Source organism: Coregonus lavaretus (genome assembly GCF_964263955.1).
Source record: "Coregonus lavaretus genome assembly, chromosome: 23".
NCBI lineage: Eukaryota > Metazoa > Chordata > Actinopteri > Salmoniformes > Salmonidae > Coregonus > Coregonus lavaretus.
In genome coordinates this window covers 40866348-40889228 of record NC_140010.1, presented here as the reverse complement: position 1 = coordinate 40889228, position 22881 = coordinate 40866348, and the positions used below count along the sequence as shown (strand labels likewise).

The window sequence follows — 22881 nt, the reverse complement described above, 5'->3', positions numbered from 1 at the left end:
TTGCCACAGCTAGGGGTTGATGAGCTCGATTCGGAAGCACTACAGGACTGCACCTCAGCACTGGAACTTGGAGTCCTGATAAAGCATGGTTTTAGAAAAACTGAGTGAACCAGGCAATATGTGAGTTAAAGGTTGAGTTCACCCACACTTAAGGTTGTGCAGTGTTGTTATACTTTAAACATACTCAGGAAAATAAAAGTATTGCAAAGAATTGTAAACAAATTGTTTTATTTTGTTGCGATAGTTTATATTTGCAGATAAAAAGTAGTTGTGTTTTTGTACTACATGGTCAATAAATACAATACAAACTACAATATTGTACTTTATAAACTATGCATCTGTCTGATATGAAATGCTGACGAAATCTAACACACACATACACATTTCTCAGGGGCAGAGAGGAGGAGACATAGTACAGCAGCTCACAGATGGCTGAACACTTGACATTCAAGTTGATAAAAAGCTTTTCGTGAAAATGTACAAAATATATGTCATACATGCACATGTCACCAATTTATAGCTAGAGCATCACTGAAAAATATGATCTGGATTCACAGCCTTTCGTCTCTTTCTACCAAATCTTGAGACCATTTCCTCATTTGCATTTTCTTGTGTTTCCTCTTCATCTTCACGGTCATGTACTTCCAAAAGAACTTCCTCTTTCCCCATTTCAGTGTCTGAGTCTGACTCTTCTCCTGATTCAGATTCACCTGATGGATCTGGTACTGTGTCCACACCCTTCAGTACCTCAGAGTAAACAGCTCTTCCAATGTGGGCTGTCACTATATCCAACTTTAAATGTTTGCTTCCTCTTTGGTCTAGCCCATGCTTTGACAAGTATTTATGCAGCTCTGCCACGTGACGTTTATGCAGTAGACCTTGTCTATAGAGTTCAGGCCAGTCATAATCATCATATGCCTTTCCCACAGACTGTGTTTTTGCAATCTAAGCCACTGCAGACCTCTCTTCTCTGATCTACTTGGGGTGCTGTATGTGATCCATGTAATCCCTTATATGGATCACAATTCAGTTATTGAAATGTGATTGACCAGGCGAACTTCACCACTGCTGACTGCAGCCTTCAACTGGGCATGACTCTGAAAATCATCAGGTTGACGTCCATTGATAGGTGTTCTTTGGTAGGGGAGGTACTTCAGATCTGGTACATGGTGATGGTCAGGGTATGTATGTCTTGGTATTCTTGTAGCTGGTGGTCCAGTGAAGGGATTCTTAGAGCAGAATTCACAAGTCACACCTGAAACTGAAAAAACCACATTTAAACAGACATAAATATCTAATAGGAATGCTTTTCCTAAAAGGCTCTAAGTTACAATTCCATAAGGGTTTTAATATAAACACAAAGCCATATAACATTACAGTGCCTTTAGAGAGTATTCATACCCCTTGACTTATTCCACATTTTGTTGTTTTACAGCCTGAATTCAAAATGGATTAAATTTTTTAAAAACATCTCACCCATCTACACACAATACAACATAATGACGAAGTGAAAACATGTTTTTAGAGATTTTAGCAAATGTATTGAAACTGAAATATCTCATTTACATAAGTATTCACACCCGAGTCAATACTTTGTAGAAGCACCTTTGGCAGCCATTACAGCTGTGAGTCTTTCTGGGTAAGTCTCTAAGAGCTTTCCACACCTGGATTGTGCAACATTTGCCTATTATTATTTTCTAAATTCTTCAAGCTCTGTCAAATTGGTTGTTGATCATTGCTAGACAACCATTTTCAGGTCTTGCCATAGATTTTCAAGTAGATTTAAGTCAAAAGTGTAACTCGGCAATTCAGGAACATTCACTGTCTTATTGGTAAGCAACTCCAGTGTAGATTTGGCCTTGTGTTTTAGGTTATTGTCCTGCTGAAAGGTGAATTAATCTCCCAGTGTCTGGTGGAAAGCAGACTGAACCAGGTTTTCTTCTAGGATTTTGCCTGTCCTTAGCTCTATTCCATTTCTTTTTTATCCTGAAAAACTCCCGAGGTCTTAACGATTACAAGCACACCCATAACATGATGCAGTACTCAGTAATGTGATGTATTGGATTTGCCCCAAACATAACACTTTGTATTCAGGACAAAAAGTTAATTGCTTTGCCAATTTATTTTGCAGTGTTACTTTAATGCCTTGCTGCAAACAGGATGCATCTTTTTGAATATTTGTATTCTGTACAGGTTTCCTTTTTTTCACTCTGTCAATTAGTTTAGTATTGTGGAGTAACTACAATGTTGGTGATCCATCCTCAGTTTTCTCCTATCACAGCCATTCAACTATTTTTTAAGTCACCATTGGCCTCATGGTGAAATCCCTAAACGCTTTCCTTCCTCTCCGACAACTGAGTTAGGAAGAACGCCTGTATCTTTGTAGTGGCTGGGTATATTTATACACCATCCATAGTGTAATTAATAACTTTACTATGCTCAAAGGGATATTCAATGTCTGCTTTTTTTTACCCATCTATCAATAGGTGCCCTTCTTTGCGAGGCATTGGAAAACCTCCCTGGTCTTTGTGGTTGAATCTGTGTTTGAAATTCACTCCTCAACTGAAGGACCTTACAGATAATTGAATGTGTGGGGTACAGAGATGAGGTAGTCATTCAAAAATCATGTTAAACACTATTATTGCACACAGAGTGAGTCCATGTATTCATTTGTAAAAAATTTGAAAAATACAATTCCACTTTGACATTATTGTGTGTCGGCCAGTGACAAAAATCTCAATTAAATACATTTTACGTTCAGGCTGTAACACAATAAAATGTGGAAAACGTCAAGGAGTGTGAATACTTTTTGAAGACACTGTAAATCAATTAATCACAATTGTATGGTCAAGATAAACATGTTATCTCACCTTTGCAACTTCCCTTCAAGAACTCCATGTACAGTTTGCTAAACTGGAAGTGTTTGTCAATGAACGTCTCTCGATCTTCTCAAAGTAGTGATGGCCAGGAACAGTGACTCTGCTGTTTTCATGTACAGTCGTGGTCAAAAGTTTGGTCTTCACAAAGTTCGCTGCTTCAGTGTTATGAGATATTTTTGCCAGATGTTACTATGGTATACTGAAGTATAATTACAAGCATTCCATAAGTGTCAAAGGCTTTTATTGACAATTACATTAAGTTTATGCAAAGAGTCAATATTTGCAATGTTGACCCTTCTTTTTCAAGACCTCTGCAAGCCGCCCTGGCATGCTGTCAATTAACTTCTGGGCCACATCCTGACTGATGGCAGCCCATTCTTGCATAATCAATGCTTGGAGTTTGTGGGTTTTTGTTTGTCCACCCGCCTCTTGAGGATCGACCACAAGTTCTCAACGGGATTAAGGTCTGGGGAGTTTCCTGGCCATGGACCCAAAATGTTGATGTTTTGTTCCCCGAGCCACTTTGTTATCACTTTTGCCTTATGGCAAGGTGTTCCATCATGCTGGAAAAGGCATTGGTCGTCACCAAACTATTCTTGGATGGTTGGGAGAAGTTGCTCTCGGAGGATGTGTTGCTACCATTTTTTATTCATGGCTGTGTTCTTAGGCAAAATTGTGAGTGAGCCCACTCCCTTGGCTGAGAAGCAACCCCACACATGAATGGTCTCAGGATGCTTTACTGTTGGCATGACACAGGACTGATGGTAGCGCTCACCTTGTCTTCTCCGGACAAGGTGTTTTCCGGATGCCCCAAACAATCGGAAAGGGGATTCATCAGAGAAAATGACTTTACCCCTGTCCTCAGCAGTCCAATCCCTGTACCTTTTGCAGAATATCAGTCTGTCCCTGATGTTTTTCCTGGAGAGAAGTGGCTTCTTTGCTGCCCTTCTTGACACCAGGCCATCCTCCAAAAGTCTTCTCCTCACTGTGCGTGCAGATGCACTCACACCTGCCTGCTGCCATTCCTGAGCAAGCTCTGCACTGGTGGTGCCCCGATCCTGCAGCTGAATCAACTTTAGGAGACGGTCCTGGCGCTTGCTGGACTTTCTTGGGCACCCTGACGCCTTCTTCACAACAATTGAACCTCGTTCCTTGAAGTTCTTGATGATCCAATAAATTGTTGATTTAGGTGCAATCTTACTAGCAGCAATATCCTTGCCTGTGAAGCCCTTTTTGTGCAAAGCAATGATGACGACACGTGTTTCCTTGCAGGTAACCATGGTTAACAGAGGAAGAACAATGATTTCAAGCACCACCCTCCTTTTAAAGCTTCCAGTCTGTTATTCTAACTCAATCAGCATGACAGAGTGCTCTCCAGCCTTGTCCTCGTCAACACTCTCACCTGTGTTAACGAGAGAATCACTGACATGATGTCAGCTGGTCCTTTTGTGGCAGGGCTGAAATGCAGTGGAATTTTTTGGGGGGGGATTAAGTTCATTTTCATGGCAAAGAGGGACTTTGCAATTAATTGCAATTCATCTGATCACTCTTCATGACATTCTGGAGTATATGCAAATTGCCATCATCAAAACTGAGGCAGCAGACTTTGTGAAAATTGGTATTTGTGTCATTCTCAAAACTTTTGACCATGACTGAGTGAAAACCTCCTTCCATCAGCAAGGGCATTGAAGATGAAACGTGGCTGGGTCTTTCAGCATGACAATGATCCCAAACACACCGCCCGGGCAACGAAGGAGTGGCTTCGTAAGAAGCATTTCAAGGTCCTGGAGTGGCATGTCTAGGGTATCCAGATATTTCACCAAATCGTGGCAGGTGGCTTGAAGTTTCACAGAGACTAACAAGTCTCTTTGCAGACAGGACAGACAAGCCCTTTTCCACTTCTTCAATTGCTTCAGAGACAATCAACAGTTTGTCAATTATCTCACTACCTGTAGCTTTTTCTCTGCCACAGATGCCTTCTTTAAGCTCAAATCAATCACGTTGGGCTTGCTTAAATGACTGTGTCAATTAGTTGGTTTGCAAAAGGGCATTCTTCACAGAAGTCTTCTGAGTTATGCTCATTATATCACCTTCCTCTAAAGTGTCAAGAAAGTAGACTGTGGTGTCCCTGATCTGGCAACAAAGTGTATGTAGAGCTGTACTATGTCTTATGGCTTCAGAGTCTTGTGTGACTTCAAATTCATTAGGGCATTCACGTCTAAGACACGTGATTCGATCCACTTGGGTGGATGACTGCCATGCTTGAATCTTCAGTGGCGATACGAGTTGTTTTGCCTTCCACGTTGACTGGCTTTTTCTTCAGTATGTGAAAGGCAGATGGGGTGATGTACATTGAAAATTCTGGGAAGTCATGAAGTGGTAGTTTTCTGCTTCTTGCTTTGTCTGTTGGCTGGAGAATAGACTGCCTCTTGGTACTGAGGAAACCCTATGTTGAGGAGTACAAAAGCCAAAGTTAGTCAATATCTAGCCACATATTTTATTTTGGTGATGCGTGCATTAGTTGTCTCAATCCTCTGGTTTTGGTGGCTTCTTGGAACACCACTGGCCTAAACCCTTCCGTGGAATAAAAGGATACAAGCAGGGCATGGGGTGATCTACTGGTCAAGGTCTCAGCTTTCAGAACTATTTAACAGTACATACAGTGATTTCAATCTGGCCAACACTCTACATCTACAGCTAGGTTTCCATCTAATTGGCGACAGAATTTCATGCGAATATTCTAAAATCTGCATAAAAACAATATGTGCAGTTTCCCACCAGAGATGTGTGTCCTTCAAATTGACTTGTTGCTGATAAAAATTACTTTTGTTCTTAAATTCCCATGTACCGAAGTTAAATGGGTTTCCATCGCATTTTCAACTCTACTGATGGTTTTGTCACAAAAAATGTTTTGTGTTATATTGCGAATGTGCCCACATATTGCGGTCTTGGCACATGCGCTTTAGCCAACAGCTTGCAGATATACAGTGCTGGTAGGCTAGCCTACATGGTGAGATTATTATGGACAGAAGATCATTTTTGGAAAACTGCAGCCAAGCATCGATCATCATGTAACCAGAATAAGACACTCAATATGTATTGGAAAGGAGCATCAAGCGCTTCACTGTGCACTTTCACCACCTTGTGAAGTTCATAATCTAACACCTACCTATACACTTTGCCATTCACTGTTCATCCTCCTCATCCATCGTGGGCTTGGCCCCTGCACCTCGTGCAAGCTTTCTGATTCTACTGTTGTCCGCCAGCTCCTCTGCTTTCCGCTTCTGCTGCCTATATTGACAAAAGATCACAATGAAAATGAAGGAAATGATGAATTGCAAAGTACACAACAATATTTTAATCATAACTGTATTCAATACTTGATAACTGTTTTTTATGATCACATGGGGCTCTATATTCAATTTCCTTCATTTAAACAGGGAAATCATTAAGGCCCACAATCTCTGTACATTTTAGACACTATATGGGTGTTTTCATATGCTGTTCGTAATATCTTGTAGCACACTTAACCACTTGATTTTCTGGTTGCTAACATCAAAATACATGACAAAACCCTTACCTGTACTTTTTAAAAACTCTTTCCAGACTCCTCCAGACTTATTTTTTCCTCCTCCATATCTCCCACTCTCTCAGGGAGCCATTTCCCTGTGACCTTGTCGATTTTTCTCTTGCGCTTCCCTCACCGTGGCCTCTAGCCCATTATGCACTCTTAAGGAGCCTACTGTTACTCCTTAAGGACCTTACATGTTATTTTCAGAGGTAGACTGGCTCTGGCAGCCAAAAACTCCATCTAAATGTGATACGGTTCTAGAAACATAAAGCACTTTACTTTCATATCACATCAAAAATAATTTCACAAATACAAAATAAACACTTACTGTACACTGTTTTAACCAGCTTTATCACAGTTGCAGCCAACAGTATTTTTCAGTGACAACACATTTCTGGCGTCCTTCTTCCGTTACACACAGGTGTTCGGAGCATGCTAGTTAGCTAATTAGCACAGGTGGTCCCTCTGAGTTCCTTGAACACACGCTGTAACATAGAGATATGGCCGTGTGGGAACACTAACCCCTAACCCTATAAAGGTGTGTATCAATTTGTTGCTGATATGAAAGATAAAGTCCTTATATTTACAAAACCGTACCGCAAGCGATGTCTCAGTCCACCCTCAAAACACTAGCTTACTATGGATTGTTTCATTATGCATTGTAACCTGCTATCTAAAGCTATATACCGTCTTTAGCTGCGATTTAGAAATAGCTTAACAATTAATAAAACTAGTCAGCTTGAGATTCAGTTACTATTTATTGTTGAACTCTGAGGCTTTTGTCTGCCTAATAGCCTACACAAATGGGCTGCAATACTCAAGGTAAATTAAATTAGGCCTAAATCGAACCTGGTCTCATGAAGTCCTACTTTTTTGTTTGCAAATGTTTGCACCACGGCCTCTAGGTCCAGGTTGCGGGCCCGACTGTTTTCTATACATAGTATTGACAACCCAGACAGTCTTTCCAGAGACATAGTGCATTATACACTGAGTGTACAAAACATTAGGAACACCTTCCTAATATTGAGTTGCACCCCCTTTTGCCCTCAGAACAACATCAATTCGTCGGGGCATGGACTCTACAAGGCGTCGAAAGCCTTCCACAGGGATACGGGCCCATGTTGACTCCAATGCCTCCCACAGTTGTGTCAAGTTGGCTGGATGTCCTTTAGGTGGTGGACCATTCTTGATACACACGGGAAACTGTTGAAAAACCCAGCTTCGTGGCAGTTCTTGACACACTCAAACCGGTGCACAAGGCACCTACTACCATACCCTGTTCAAAGGCACTTAAATATTTTGTCCTCTTCTGAATGGCACATATACACAATCCATGTCTCAATTATCTCAAGGCTTAAAAATCCTTCTTTAACCTGTCTCTTCCCCTTCATCTACACTGATTTAAGTGGATTTTACAAGTGACATCAATAAGGGATAGACTTGGTCAGTCTATGTCATGGACAGAGCAGTTCCTAATGTTTTGTACACTCAGTATGTCCATTGCGCTGCACACAATTGAAACTTAGTCTTGAATGATGAATACCAAGATATACCAGAGATAAGGGACTGTTGATTATGCAGCCACACAACTCAAACGCCAGTTCACCAGTATGAACAGAAATAGCAAACCGCTTTTTTGTTGAAGCCCTCAAGAACTGTTGTCCGCTAAATATGATCATCTGTTTGCATCTGCCAATTAATTGGCTGTCCAGTATCCAGACGACCTGTCCCCAGAGCTTCCTATACAGTTAATCTCTTTCCGTAATGTGTTGAGGCCAGCAATTAAGGAGAATGAGAGGCTCAATTATAGATGTTGCAGAACTGCTGTTTTTGAAGTACTCCTCCCTTCTGCCCAGTTTCCCTGATGTTGCTACGGCAGTCAAGCTGTTTTTACCATCCCTGTAACTGTCACTTCTGCATAGAGATCGTTTTCTAAACTAGAACTCATAAAGAACTACGTAAGAAGCATTAGGCTCTCGTCTGATATGAGCTTTTGAACACCTGAGTAAACGCCACTCATTGCACTGGCGCAATCGTAGCTTTGACCACGACATTTGTTCGCCGATATCCCCCTTATACTTTCAATCAGTTTAATTTTTTTATTTTTCAAGATCTGGGGCACTTTTTCAGTCACATTCCTGAAGCCCAATCAATCAATCAATCAATTTTATTTTATATAGCCCTTCTTACATCAGCTAATATCTCGAAGTGCTGTACAGAAACCCAGCCTAAAACCCCAAACAGCTAGTAATGCAGGTGTAGAAGCACGGTGGCTAGGAAAAACTCCCTAGAAAGGCGAAAACCTAGGAAGAAACCTAGAGAGGAACCAGGCTATGAGGGGTGGCCAGTCCTCTTCTGGCTGTGCCGGGTGGAGATTATAACAGAACCATGCCAAGATGTTCAAAAATGTTCATAAGTGACAAGCATGGTCAAATAATAATCAGGAATAAATCTCAGTTGGCTTTTCATAGCCGATCATTAAGAGTTGAAAACAGCAGGTCTGGGACAGGTAGGGGTTCCATAACCGCAGGCAGAACAGTTTAAACTGGAATAGCAGCAAGGCCAGGCGGACTGGGGACAGCAAGGAGTCACCACGGCCGGTAGTCCCGACGTATGGTCCTAGGGCTCAGGTCTCTCAGTTGGCTTTTCATAGCCGATCATTAAGAGTTGAAAACAGCAGGTCTGGGACAGGTAGGGGTTTCGTAGCCGCAGGCAGAACAGTTGAAACTGGAATAGCAGCAAGGCCAGGCGGACTGGGGACAGCAAGGTGTCATCATGCCCGGTAGTCCTGACGTATGGTCCTAGGGCTCAGGTTCTCAGAGAGAAAGAGAGAACGAGAGAATTAGAGAGAGCATACTTAAATTCACACAGGACACTGGATAAGACAGGAGAAGTACTCCAGGTATAACCAACTAACCCCAGCCCCCCGACACATAAACTACTGCAGCATAAATACTGGAGGCTGAGACAGGAGCGGTCCGGAGACACTGTGGCCCCATCCGAAGAAACCCCCGGACAGGGCCAAACAGGAAGGATATAACCCCACCCACTCCGCCAAAGCACAGCCCCCGCACCACTAGAGGGATATCCCCAACCACCAACTTACAATCCTGAGACAAGGCCGAGAATAGCCCACAGAGGTCTCCACCACAGCACAAACCAAGGGGGGGGCGCCAACCCAGACAGGAAGATCACGTCAGTAACTCAACCCACTCAAGTGACGCACCCCTCCCAGGGACGGCATGAAAGAGCACCAGCAAGCCAGTGACTCAGCCCCTGCAACAGGGTTAGAGGCAGAGAACCCCAGTGGAGAGGGGAACCGGCCTGGCAGAGACAGCAAGGGCTGTTCGTTGCTCCAGCCTTTCCGTTCACCTTCACACTCCTGGGCCAGACTACACTCAATCATATGACCTACTGAAGAGATAAGTCTTCAGTAAAGACTTAAAGGTTGAGACCGAGTCTGCGTCTCTCACATGGGTAGGCAGACTGTTCCATAAAAATTGAGATCTATAGGAGAAAGCCCTGCCTCCCGCTGTTTGCTTAGAAATTCTAGGGACAATTAGGAGGCCTGCGTCTTGTGACCGTAGCGTACGTATTGGTATGTACGGCAGGACCAACTCGGAAAGATAGGTAGGAGCAAGCCCATGTAACGCTTTATAGGTTAACAGTAAAACCTTGAAATCAGCCCTTGCCTTAACAGGAAGCCAGTGTAGGGAAGCTAGCACTGGAGTAATATGATCAAATTTCTTGGTTCTAGTCAGGATTCTAGCAGCCGTATTTAGCACTAACTGAAGTTTATTTAGTGCTTTATCCGGGTAGCCGGAAAATAGAGCATTGCAGTAGTCTAACCTAGAAGTAACAAATGCATGGATTAATTTTTCTGCATCATTTTTGGACAGAAAATTTCTGATTTTTGCAATGTTACGTAGATGGAAAAAAGCTGTCCTTGAAACAGTCTTGATATGTTCGTCAAAAGAGAGATCAGGGTCAAGAGTAACGCCTAGGTCCTTCACAGTTTTATTTGAGACGACTTTACAACCATCAAGATGAATTGTCAGATTTAACAGAAGATCTCTTTGTTTCTTGGGACCTAGAACAAGCATCTCTGTTTTGTCCGAGTTTAAAAGTAAAACGTTTTCAGCCATCCACTTCCTTATGTCTGAAACACAGGCTTCTAGCGAGGGCAATTTTGGGGCTTCACCATGCTTCATTGAAATGTGAGTCCCAGAAAGAGGGCCAATTATCCACAAATGTTATCTTTTGGGAGGGGCAGAAAACAGTTTTCAACCAGCGATTAAGTGCTGAGACTCTGCTGTAGAGCTCGTCACTTCCCCTAACTGGGAGGGGGCCAGAGACAATTACTCGATGCCGACACATCTTTCTAGCTGATTTACACGCTGAAGCTATGTTGCACTTGGTGACCTCTGACTGTTTCATCCTAACATCGTTGGTGCCGACGTGGATAACAATATCTCTATACTCTCTACACTCGCCAGTTTTAGCTTTAGCCAGCACCATCTTTAGATTAGCCTTAACGTCGGTAGCCCTGCCCCCTGGTAAACAGTGTATGATCGCTGGGTGATTCGTTTTAAGTCTAATACTGCAGGTAATGGAGTCGCCAATGACTAGGGTTTTCAATTTGTCAGAGCTAATGGTGGGAGCCTTCGGAGTCTCAGACCCCGTAACGGGAGGAGTAGAGACTAGAGAAGACTCAGACTCAGACTCCGACTCGCTACATAATGGGGAAAACCGGTTGAAGGTTTCTGTCGGCTGAATGAGCGACACCGGTTGAGCATTCCAACAGTATTTCCCTCCAGAAGCCATGAGAAAGTTGTCCGGCTGCGGGGACTGTGCGGGGGGATTTATACTAACGTTACTGTCTGTACTTACTGGTGGCACAGACGCTGTTTCTTCCTTTCCTACACTGATATTACCCTTGCCTAACGATTGCGTCTGAAGCTGGGCTTGTAGCACAGCTATTCTCGCCGTAAGGCGAGAATTCTCCTGTATATTATGAGTACAGCGACTGCAATTAGAAGACATCATGTTAATGTTACTACTTAGCTTCGGCTGTTGAAGATGTTGATGAACCATGTCCAGATAAAGCGTCCGGAGTGAAAAAGTTGAATAAGGGAAAAAAGTTGCGATGGAAAAAAGGAAAATAACGTAAAGTTGGCAGCTAAAACGCACAGGAAAATGACTCTTCTGTCTCGGGATAAACGTCCGGGGTGAAAAAGTTTAACGAAAAAAGATGAGTGAGGACAAAACTAAAAAGTTGGTAAATTTGTTGAACACAGAGATTGATTAAACGTTTATTAAAAGTAAAACGTGAATAGTTTGGCAGGTAGCCAAGTAGCAACAAACAGCACAGCAGCACAGCAGCACGGAGACAATGCGGAAGCGAGACGAGCAGTCTTTCCAGCTTCAGTTTGAAACAAACACTTAGGTTCCTAGTACTCTGGAAATTGAAAAGGTTTAAGAAGGGATTACTTTTTGGAGGGTTACTGTCAAAATTATTTATTACATTTTTAAAAATAGACATCGATGACGCATGGGCCCGTAGAGCTCGTGGGTGTCGGGTACGTCAGTGCTCATACCCTGCCGGCCTATGATTGGTCTGTGTCAGCACATGGTCCTGTGTGCTGACAAATGTAGTAGTCAGAATGGATCAGTATTTCATTAAATATCTGGATTTGTAGCGAAAATAATTCACGTTGGGGATCGAACTTGATTATAGTAAACACATTTTAGAGCCCAATTTACATATGCTTTCGGCACCGCTAGGTTGCTACGTAGTAGCCGACCAGCAGAGCCTGTGACTTCACACTCCAGACTGGACACTGAGGGCCTGGACCAAAGACATGACTGAAACAGGAACCGATTTGGCGAGATTCATGTGCACAGGAAATATATACAGAGAGGAGAAAGAGGAGAAGGTTCACTTTCACCAAAATCTGTCCAAAATAAGCCCAAAGCGTTTCTATGGGCTTATTTTGGGCATAAGCTTGTCGCCTGCCTTCCTGCTTTTGGGACGACTCCCATTGTTAGGGCGGAGACTAGAGCTCTGCTACCCGACCTGACGGTCCCTGACATTATACATCGTGTTAGAGTCGGATAGGGCCTGTTTTTTCATCAATAACTAGGGTACGGGCAGGGCTCGGGTATCACTAAATTGATCACTAACATTTTGAAGCTGAGCCATTTTCTTGTGCTCTGCTGCGCAGTACAGTCATATCTGACTAAGATTATAAAATGGTGTCAGAAGTGCTTCAACCTCGTCAAATATAAAAGAGGAAAGATTATTTCACAGAAAATAATAATGTTCCTTTAGTTTTGTCTGAGTTTAGTGACAAAAAGTAGCTAACAACTACTCTCTCATGGCTCTTCATTGAGCAGCCCAAGAGGAACCATTGCTATGGAACTCAGTCTCAGAGCCTCCATGAGCAGAGCGCATGCAGAGCGAGCTGTGCACAGGAAGCGAGTGACAGACAGAGAGGAGCAGCTAATGGATTTACTAACAGTTATTTCTGATTTCGGGTTTCGGGCCAGGCCTTACATTTGGCAGAAGCAATTGGGCCTGGGTAGGGTAGGGCTTGAACGTTGAGGGCATGGGCAGGGCTTGGGCTTAAAATTAATGCCTGTGCAGGGCTCTAGCGGAGACATGAATATCTCGTCATTATATACAGATCTCTGATATATACAAATACATGTGATATTTGAGGCACTCTCTCACTAATTGATTGTGTAATGTACACACATATGATTGTGAGTGTGTGATATGGGTGTTGGAGACATTGTTTAGACATTATAAAGATTACATTACATTGTACAATCAATTAGTGAGAGAGAGAGAGCTATCTTGTATCACATTCATTTGTATATCCATTGTAGCCTGCTATACATGAATCGTGGCAAAGTTGGTTCCTGTTTCAGTCATTTCTTTGGTCATGTTCGCGTGGGTCAAACAAAAACAACCTAATGATTGGTTGACAATAGAGCCTCCCATAAGTTTCAAGTTTTAATGTCACCTGCACAAGTACAGTGAAATACCTTTCTTGCAAACTCAAAACCCAACAATGCAGTAATCAATAACAATGTAATACTAGAAAAAACACACAAGAAATAAGAAGAAATATGAAGAACACAATAAGTAAGTAAGCAAGCATACTATATACAGGGTCAGTTCTAATACCATATTTACAATGTGCAGGGACTCTGGAGTGATGGAGTTAAATATGTATTGGGGTAAGGTGACTAGGCTAGGATATAAGATAAACTGAGTAGCAGCAGCTTGTATGTGAGTGGGTGTGCGTGTGTGTAGAGTCAGTATAAATGTATGTGCATATTATGTTTGACTGAGCAGATGATGGAGTGAGTGTGTATGTGAGTGTGTAGGGCCCTGTGAGTGTGCATAGAGACAGCAATGCAGGTGATGGCTGCAGGATGAAGTTGGTGAAGAGGAACTACAGAAACTTGCCATCGACTGCAGTCAACTTCATGACCTTTGATCACATTTTTGTAAGGTTCATGCAGTCGACATTTAGGCACAAGTCGGAAATGTTTTATCCCATGCAACACACTTTGAAAGGCGGTTTGAGAAAAGTGATCTGCTTGAACGAGCCCAAGATGTGGTTAGCTGATATGTAAAAATATAATAAAAATACCTATCCAGGCATTGTAAGATTTGGCATGCGTCAGCAACGTCTGACCATTATAAAGATTTAACTCCACCCTTTGATGGGTGGAGTTAAGCCGATGAGGGAGGCGCTCCCTGCTCAAATCGAACAGTAATCTTTGCCGCAGCATGATGCATCAATCAGTAACATCCAACATCACTTTTCCATAAAATATATGTTCACATTTTCAAACTAATTTTCATTGGGAAGGCAGATACAAAAAGGTTTTATTAAAAGCAATCACTTTTGCGTGTGAAAACACAGAATCCTACTCATTACTCCTCGTGCTTAACTCATGCCACTTTCGTTTTGAGCCGACTTCACCGTCGGCCAGAGCGGGGCACCCGGGAGTCAGCCCGGTTCCGAAACGAATGCAAACACTTTTCACCCGGTGCAAACTCCGCCCACCCGGTTCAACTTCATCGAATCCCCTCATGGTTCAGTACGGGTTGAAAAGTGCCACCCTCCGCCTTTTTGTAAAAGTGAAAGAGGAGACATAACTTCCAAGATCCGGTCAAAGTAAAAGTTTTAATACAGAACTTTGGGGTACAGGTGGTCATGTGAAAATGCAAAGGCTAAGCGAGAGGGTTCACTTCAGTGATGTTTCTTCAGTTTCAATGTTTTATACTGTTCATTATAATATCATGATTATTCACTGTCTTCCTGTCATAATATACGTTTATTGTTTAGATTCTGGTAATTGACGTGTCCACGACGTTAGTTGATAGAATACTGATATATTAAACAATGAAGAAAGTGACACTTCGGCTACTTTATGTGGGCCATGATGTCCTGTACAGAACACTGGTCAACGACTTCAGACCAGAAAGTTATACCGTTTTAGATAGTTAGTTAGATACAATCATGTCCAACATTTTTGGCAACCTTGATAAAGATTAGCAAAAAATACTTTAAAATAAATAACACATATACTGAGGAATATTGGATGCAAAAAATACAAATAAAAAAAACGACAATTATATACTTTTATTCTAATACAATTGCTCAGAGAAAGATATTTTGTAATACATCTAAAAATGATGGGGGTCTAAATTATTGGTACACTCAGGCATCCTCCCCTTGCCATGATAATGGCACTGAGCCTTTTTCTTAAATGCTTTATGAGATTGGAGAACACATTGGGAAGGATCTTAGACCATTCCTCCATACAGAATATTTCCAGATCCTTGATATCCTTCATCTGCGCTTATGGACTGCCCTCTTCATGTACGGAGACTGATGGCTATTGCAAAATGTTGATTTTGTGGTCAATTAACCATTTCTAAAATCACTGGCCACGAGTTGGGGACCCCTGCCATATGCATTACTACTATGTGTAAGCAGTTACGATTATCACAATGTGTGAGCATTTAATAAGCCCCTAAATCAACAAGTCAATCCTGCTTATTTGACACCAAACTGAAGATGGTAATGTTGACTTTGAAATGTTTAAAGACTCGACTTCCAGGATCCGGTTAAAGTAAAAGTTTTAATACAGAGCTTTGGGGTACACACGGTCATGTGAAAATGCAAAGGCTAATACAATGATGTTTCTTCATTGTCAATGTTTTATACTCTTCATGATAATATCATGAGTATTCAGTGTCTTCCTGTCATAAAACATGAGTTTATTGTCACAGTGTCTAGATTCTGGTAACTGTTGTGTCCATGACGTTAGTTGATAGGGAGCTGATACATTGAACAATGAAGACAGTGACATTTCAGATACTTTATGTGGGCCATGATGTCCTGTACAGAACGATAGTCATCTGTTTGTCGTAAGTGTCCTTTGTGATCTGATAAACAGCAGTGATGAAAAAAATCTAGAAAAAGACTTGTACTTCAGACCAGAGAGTTATACCTTTTTAGATACAGTATGTGTAAGCATTAAGCAGGTTAGGCTATTCTTGTTATGATTGTAAGCAGAGATATGTAAGGATTTTTATTTAATGTTGCTATTTATTTTTATTTAGTAGGTAGTTCATACAACCCATCCCAATTTGGCAATTCCAAGTATGATTTAAGATCAACGTTAATGTGAAATGTGAAAATGCAGTACACAGTATACCAGTTCAGCAATCTGCTGTATCAGTTTATAAATTGATCAGAGGAGACGGAGTGAAGTCTGATCTTGAATATGGCACTGATCTGTGTGGTTTCTTTTTGCCTCTGTTGTCTCTTGTGATAATAATTGTGGAGATAATGTTGTTCTTCCTTACTAAACAGCAGAGAGGAACATCAACTGAAGTGGCTGTCCAGTTTCATTAATTTGATCATTTGGTTTTACTTTAGTTTTTCTCTTTTTTGTTGTTTGCGTGTGAAAAGCAAGAAAATGAACCTCAGAGTATAGGTGATCGGTTGACCTGCTGAGTGCTTGACAAAATAGTTTGAGTTGTTGATGGTGTTGTTGATGATGTTATGAACAAGTGGTTTCCCTTTCAGATTTATGCACCATGGATACACACTCTATCCCAAACACTCACTGTACCTGGAGAAATTGAACCCACTGGGCACAGACGTCAATTCAACATCTATTCCACATTGGTGGAAACAACGTTGATTTAACCAGTGTGTGCCCAGTGGGAAGTTTAATCAGATTTATCTGTAACAAAACAGGTACATTTTCAGGGTGAACCAGGATGTCTGAGAGAAACTCCTCTTCCTAAGTAGTGGTGTGATTTACAGAGCTTCTATAGTGCTTTATGTCTGGATCTGAATAGTAATGACTGATCCAAGATGATTGGCCAGATCCTCCTGATGGAAACAGCCTGATAAGCGTTGCATAGATTGACAGACAGCCTCTCAGTTAATCTCAATCTATTCAGGGGATGGGGGAAATGGAGTTAAAATCTTTTGTTTAATCCAGTTAATTTAGTTAAGAGTGTCACTTCTTTTTAATGCTGAAGTGAATTAGGGTGGTAGTGTCAGGGCCAGCCAGATGAGCAGCCCTGAACACGGCTTCTTGTTAGGTCTAATTCATCTGGTTCAGTCTGTTTTAGTCCCAGGCATCACCTCATTACCGTAGTTACCGCGACACACATCACTTTAATAGCATTTAATGTGGTTTGACTGATTTGAGTGCAAAGGAAGAATGTAATTAATATTAAGGAGATGTTCCGAAAATGAATGAGGAGGTAGATTGACTGGCAACCCACAGGATGTGCAGGCTTTTGTTCCAGCCCAGCACTAACACACCTTGATTCCACCAATCATCAAGTCCCCTGATTAGCTGGTGCATCCTCACATTGTCAAATTGTCACCATGGGAATTAAAGAGCAATACAGCTTTAAAAGGATCAGCCTTCACAAAGAAAGAAGTACAGTGGGAGGGGTTATGTTTCTTCTGTGACACTGGTGCCTTGTTGCATTCATATAAATACATTGAATGTGTTCTGTCATTCTCATCTGAAAGGAGTGTAAGTTGTGATTGTTTTGACAGACCATTTAACAATGTCCTATGCTTTGAGGAGTCTGGTGGAGGATGATAACAGATACCTGCAGTCCTTCCAGTTGTTCCTGGAGTGCTCCTCTGAACATCAGTGCATGCAGGACTTCATCCACGCCATCCTGCCTGACATACTAACCAGGTAACAAGGATGTAGCTAAGACTCTGGGGTGTTTTATGCTAGTAGCTACCTGTCCTGATAGCACAATATCCTGCCTTTGTCTTCCCCAGCATTGGAGAGGGAAAAGCCAATATTAATGTGATGGGAGTCGGAAGTGGAGCAGGTGAGATACAAGCTGTTACAAGGGATTACAATACTATAGATAAACTATTCAAATATTTACTGTTTGTTTAACGACATTGATTTACCTAAGAGCATACCAAGTAAAGTAATTTACCTGTTTTATTATAGGCATATTACGTCCACCAAGTTCTGCTAATCATAACTGAGGACAATTTATTTTTGGTTCGCACAATGTACGTCACTTATTTGGTAGCTAACATTACTTATAAAATTACATTACTTTGTTATGTCCTCCGGTTCTTACTCTTTCTGTTTGACTCTAGTAGAAAAGCCTTCCTTTAGGGGCCTCAAACTCAGCTCTGGACCTCCAAGCCAGTTCCACTGCATTTTTTCATTGTTCCCCTCTAATCAGGGATTGATTTTAGACCTGGGACACCAGGTGTGTGCAATTAATTATCAGGTAGAACAGAAAACCAGCAGGCTCTGGATCTCGTAGGGTAAGAGTTGAGTATCCCTGCTTTAGGGTCTGGTTCCAGCTCTTCATAGGTTGTCTGTTTGTGATGTTCCCACATTAACAGGTGAGGTTGACCTGAAGATGTTCTCTGAGCTGCGTCTGAAGCATCTTGCCATAACCGTGGACAACCAGGTGGTGGAGCCCAGTGCCCAGCAGCTACACCTTTATAAGGGTAAAGTAGACTGTAGTACAATACAACTATAGGGGTAAAGTAGACTGTAGTACAATACAACTATAAGGGTAAAGTAGACTGTAGTACAATACAACTATAAGGGTAAAGTAGACTGTAGTACAATACAACTATAAGGGTAAAGTAGACTGTAGTACAATACAACTATAAGGGTAAAGTAGACTGTAATGGAAAGGTTTACCAGTACCACAATTAAAAGGGTATAACGTTATTACAGTTACGGGACTGCAGACTCCAATGGAAAGGTTTAAGACAACTATAAGGGTATATTTTTAATTTCAGTATGATTGTGTAATAAATGATTAATTCAATGGCATATCCTAATAACCTAATCTTACAGTCACTTTTTGTGTAGATTGACTTCATACACTGAGTGTACAAAACCTTCCTCCTCCCCTGTAGATGAAGGGGAGGAGGCAGGTTAAATTATGATTTTTACACCTTGAGACATGGATTGTGTATGTATGCCATTCAGAGGGTGAATATTGAAGTGCCTTTGAACAGGGTATGGTAGTAGGTACCAGGCGCACCAGGTTGTGTGAAGAACTGCAACACTGCTGAGTTTTTCACGCTCAACAGTTTCCCGTTTGTATCAAGAATGGTCCACCACCCAAAGGACATCCAGCCAACTTGACAAAAATGTGGGAAGCATTGGAGGCAACATGGGCCAGCATCCCTGTGGAGTGCTTTTGACAACTCTTAGAGTCCATGCCCCGACAAATTGAGGCTGTTCTTAGGGCAAAAGCTGCAACTCAATATTAGGAAGGTGTTCTTAATGTTTTGTACACTCAGTGTATATCTTTATCTTGTGTAGTGTTGGTGTCCCAGAAACCAAATCTAGATTACATTAAATTCACCTGGAATAAGATGACTGCCACTGAGTTTGAGAAGGACTGGCGAGAGAAGAACTATACCAAGAAGATGGACTTCATACACATGATACAGGTTAGAACTAACCCACATGGCTTTGTATAGTGGATGCCTGGTGTGTGTGCTGCAGTACAGTACATTTGGAAGGTATTCAGACCCCTTGACCTTTTCCACATTTTGTTACTTTACAGACTTATTCTAAAATTGATGAAATTGTTTTTTCCCCTCATCAATACTCCATAATAACAAAGCAAAAACAGGTTTCTATCAATTTTAGCAAATGTATTACAAATAAAAAACGTAAATATTACATTTACATAAGTATTCAAACCCTTTACTCAGTACTTTGTTGAAGCTCCTTTGGCAGCGATTACAGCCTCGAGACTTCTTGGGTATGACGCTACAAGCTTGGCACACCTATATTTAGGGAGTTTCTCTAATTCTTCTCTGCAGATCCTCTCAAGTTCTGTCAGGTTTCATGGGGAGCGTTGCTGCACAGCTATTTTCAGGTATCTCCAGAGATGTTCGATCGGTTTCAAGTCCAGGCTCTGGCTGGGCCACTCAAGGACATTCAGAGACTTGTCCCGAAGCCACTCCTGCTTTGTCTTGGCTGTGTGCTTAGGGTCGTTGTCCTGTTGGAAGGTGAACCTTCGCCCTAGTCTGAGGTCCTGAGCGCTCTGGAGCAGGTTTTCATTAAGGATCTCTCTGTACTTTGCTCCGTTCATCTTTCCCTCGATCCTGACTAGTCTCCCAGTCCCTGCAGGTTTCCTCCAGACGTGACGCTTGGCATTCAGGCCAAAGAGTTCAATCTTGGTTTCATCAGACCAGAGAATCTTGTTTCTCATGGTCTGAGTCCTTTAGGTGCCTTTTGCCAAACTCCAAGCGGGCTGTCATATGCCTTTTTCTGAGGAATGGATTCCGTCTGGCCACTCTACCATAAAGGCCTGATTGGTGGAGTGCTGCAGAGATGGTTGTCCTTCTGGAAGGTTCTCTCATCTCCACAGAAGTACTCTGGAGCACTGTCAGAGTGATCATTGGGTTCCTGGTCACCTCCCTGACCAAGGCCCTTCTCCCCCGATTGCTCAGTTTGACCGGGCGGCCAGCTCTACGAAGAGTCTTGGTCGTTCCAAACTTCTTCCATTTAAGTATGATGGAGACCACTGTGTTCTTGGGGACCTTCCATGCTGCAGACAATTGTTGGTACCCTTCCCCAGATCTGTGCCTCGACACAATCCTGTCTCTGAGCTCTACGGACAATTCCTTCAACCTCATGGCTTGGTTTTTGCTCTGACATGCACTGTCAACTGTGGGACATTATATAGACAGGTGTGTGCCTTTCCAAATCATGTCCAATCAATTGAATTTACCACAGGAGGACTCCAATCAAGTTGTATAAACATCTCAAGGATGATCAATGGAAACAGGATGCACCTGAGCTCAATTTCGAGTCTCATAGCAAAGGGTCTGAATACTTATTTAAATAAGGTTTTTCTGGTTTTTCTGTTTAATAAATTAGCTAAAATTTCTAAAAACCTGTTTTCGCTTTTTCATTATGGGGTATTGTGTGTAGATTGATGAGGAAAAAATATAATTTAATCAATTTAGAATAAGGCTGTAACGTAACAGAATGTGGAAAAAGTCAAGGGGTCTGAATACTTTCCGAATGCACTGTATGTACCATACAGTGAGGGAAAAAAGTATTTGATCCCCTGCTGATTTTGTACGTTTGCCCACTGACAAAGAAATGATCAATCTATAATTTTTATGGTAGGTTTATTTGAACAGTGAGAGACAGAATAACAACAAAATAATCCAGAAAAACGCATGTCAAAAATGTTATAAATTGATTTGCATTTTAATGAGGGAAATAAGTACTTGACCCCCTCTCAGTCAGAAAGATTTCTGACTCCCAAGTGTCTTTTATACAGGTAACGAGCTGAGATTAGGAGCACACTCTTAAAGGGAGTGCTCCTAATCTCAGTTTGTTACCTGTATAAAAGACACCTGTCCACAGAAGCAATCAATCAATCAGATTCCAAACTCTCCACCATGGCCAAGACCAAAGAGCTCTCCAAGGATGTCAGGGACAAGATTGTAGACCTACACAAGGCTGGAATGGGCTACAAGACCATCGCCAAGCAGCTTGGTGAGAAGGTGACAACAGTTGGTGCGATTATTCGCAAATGGAAGAAACACAAAATAACTGTCAATCTCCCTCGGCCTGGGGCTCCATGCAAGATCTCACCTCGTGGAGTTGCAATGATCATGAGAATGGTGAGGAATCAGCCCAGAACTACACGGGAGGATCTTGTCAATGATCTCAAGGCAGCTGGGACCATAGTCACCAAGAAAACAATTGGTATCACACTACGCCATGAAGGACTGAAATCCTGTAGCGCCCGCAAGGTCTTCCTGCTCAAGAAAGCACATATACAGGCCCGTCTGAAGTTTGCCAATGAACATCTGAATGATTCAGAGGAGAACTTGGTGAAAGTATTGTGGTCAGATGAGACCAAAATCGAGGTCTTTGGCATCAACTCAACTCGCCGTGTTTGGAGGAGGAGGAATGCTGCCTATGACCCCAAGAACACCATCCCCACCATCAAACATGGAGGTGGAAACATTATGCTAAGGGGGTGTTTTTCTGCTAAGGGGACAGGACAACTTCACCGCATCAAAGGGACGATGGACGGGGCCATGTACCATCAAATCTTGGGTGAGAACCTCCTTCCCTCAGCCAGGGCATTGAAAATGGGTCGTGGATGGGTATTCCAGCATGACAATGACCCAAAACACACGGCCAAGGTAACAAAGGAGTGGCTCAAGAAGAAGCACATTAAGGTCCTGGAGTGGCCTAGCCAGTCTCCAGACCTTAATCCCATAGAAAATCTGTGGAGGGAGCTGAAGGTTCGAGTTGCCAAACGTCAGCCTCGAAACCTTAATGACTTGGAGAAGATCTGCAAAGAGGAGTGGGACAAAATCCCTCCTGAGATGTGTGCAAACCTGGTGGCCAACTACAAGAAACGTCTGACCTCTGTGATTGCCAACAAGGGTTTTGCCACCAAGTACTAAGTAATGTTTTGCAGAGGGGTCAAATACTTATTTCCCTCATTAAAATGCAAATCAATTTATAACAATTTTGACATGCGTTTTTCTGGATTTCTTTGTTGTTATTCTGTCTCTTACTGTTCAAATAAACCTACCATTAAAATGATAGACTGATCATGTCTTTGTCAGTGGGCAAACGTACAAAATCAGCAGGGGATCAAATACTTTTTTTCCTCACTGTACATAGCTATTGCTATTTATTTGTATTGCATTATTAAGATCACATTCAGTCTTTTTATGAGAATAATCGGATAGTTCCTCTGGGTTCCATCCAGATGTTGTATTACGTGAAGGATCCTTGTGCTACAGTCTCATTCTACCAGAGCCTCCTGGACAAGAAAGGAAAACTACTCATCATTCTGGTGTCTGGTGAGTCAAATGGGTT

At 42.0% G+C, this 22881-nt stretch overlaps 1 protein-coding gene across 4 annotated transcripts in view; it reads left to right on the top strand.

Annotated features, from left to right (window-relative positions):
- Positions 1–22881, top strand: part of LOC311098701 (histamine N-methyltransferase-like) — a 30396-nt gene that overhangs the window by 6145 nt on the left and 1370 nt on the right. For 2 of the 4 annotated variants that reach the window (XM_084139238.1, XM_084139237.1), the window contains exons 2-6: positions 17593–17712; positions 17802–17854; positions 18393–18500; positions 19333–19463; positions 22772–22865. In XM_084139238.1, coding sequence (XP_083995364.1) covers positions 17669–17712; positions 17802–17854; positions 18393–18500; positions 19333–19463; positions 22772–22865 — 430 coding nt within the window. In that variant the 5' untranslated portion in view covers positions 17593–17668. Of the gene's footprint in view, positions 1–17528; positions 17713–17801; positions 17855–18392; positions 18501–19332; positions 19464–22771; positions 22866–22881 lie in introns of those variants that run through there. The other 2 variants (XM_084139236.1, XM_084139235.1) reach the window with 2 other exon arrangements.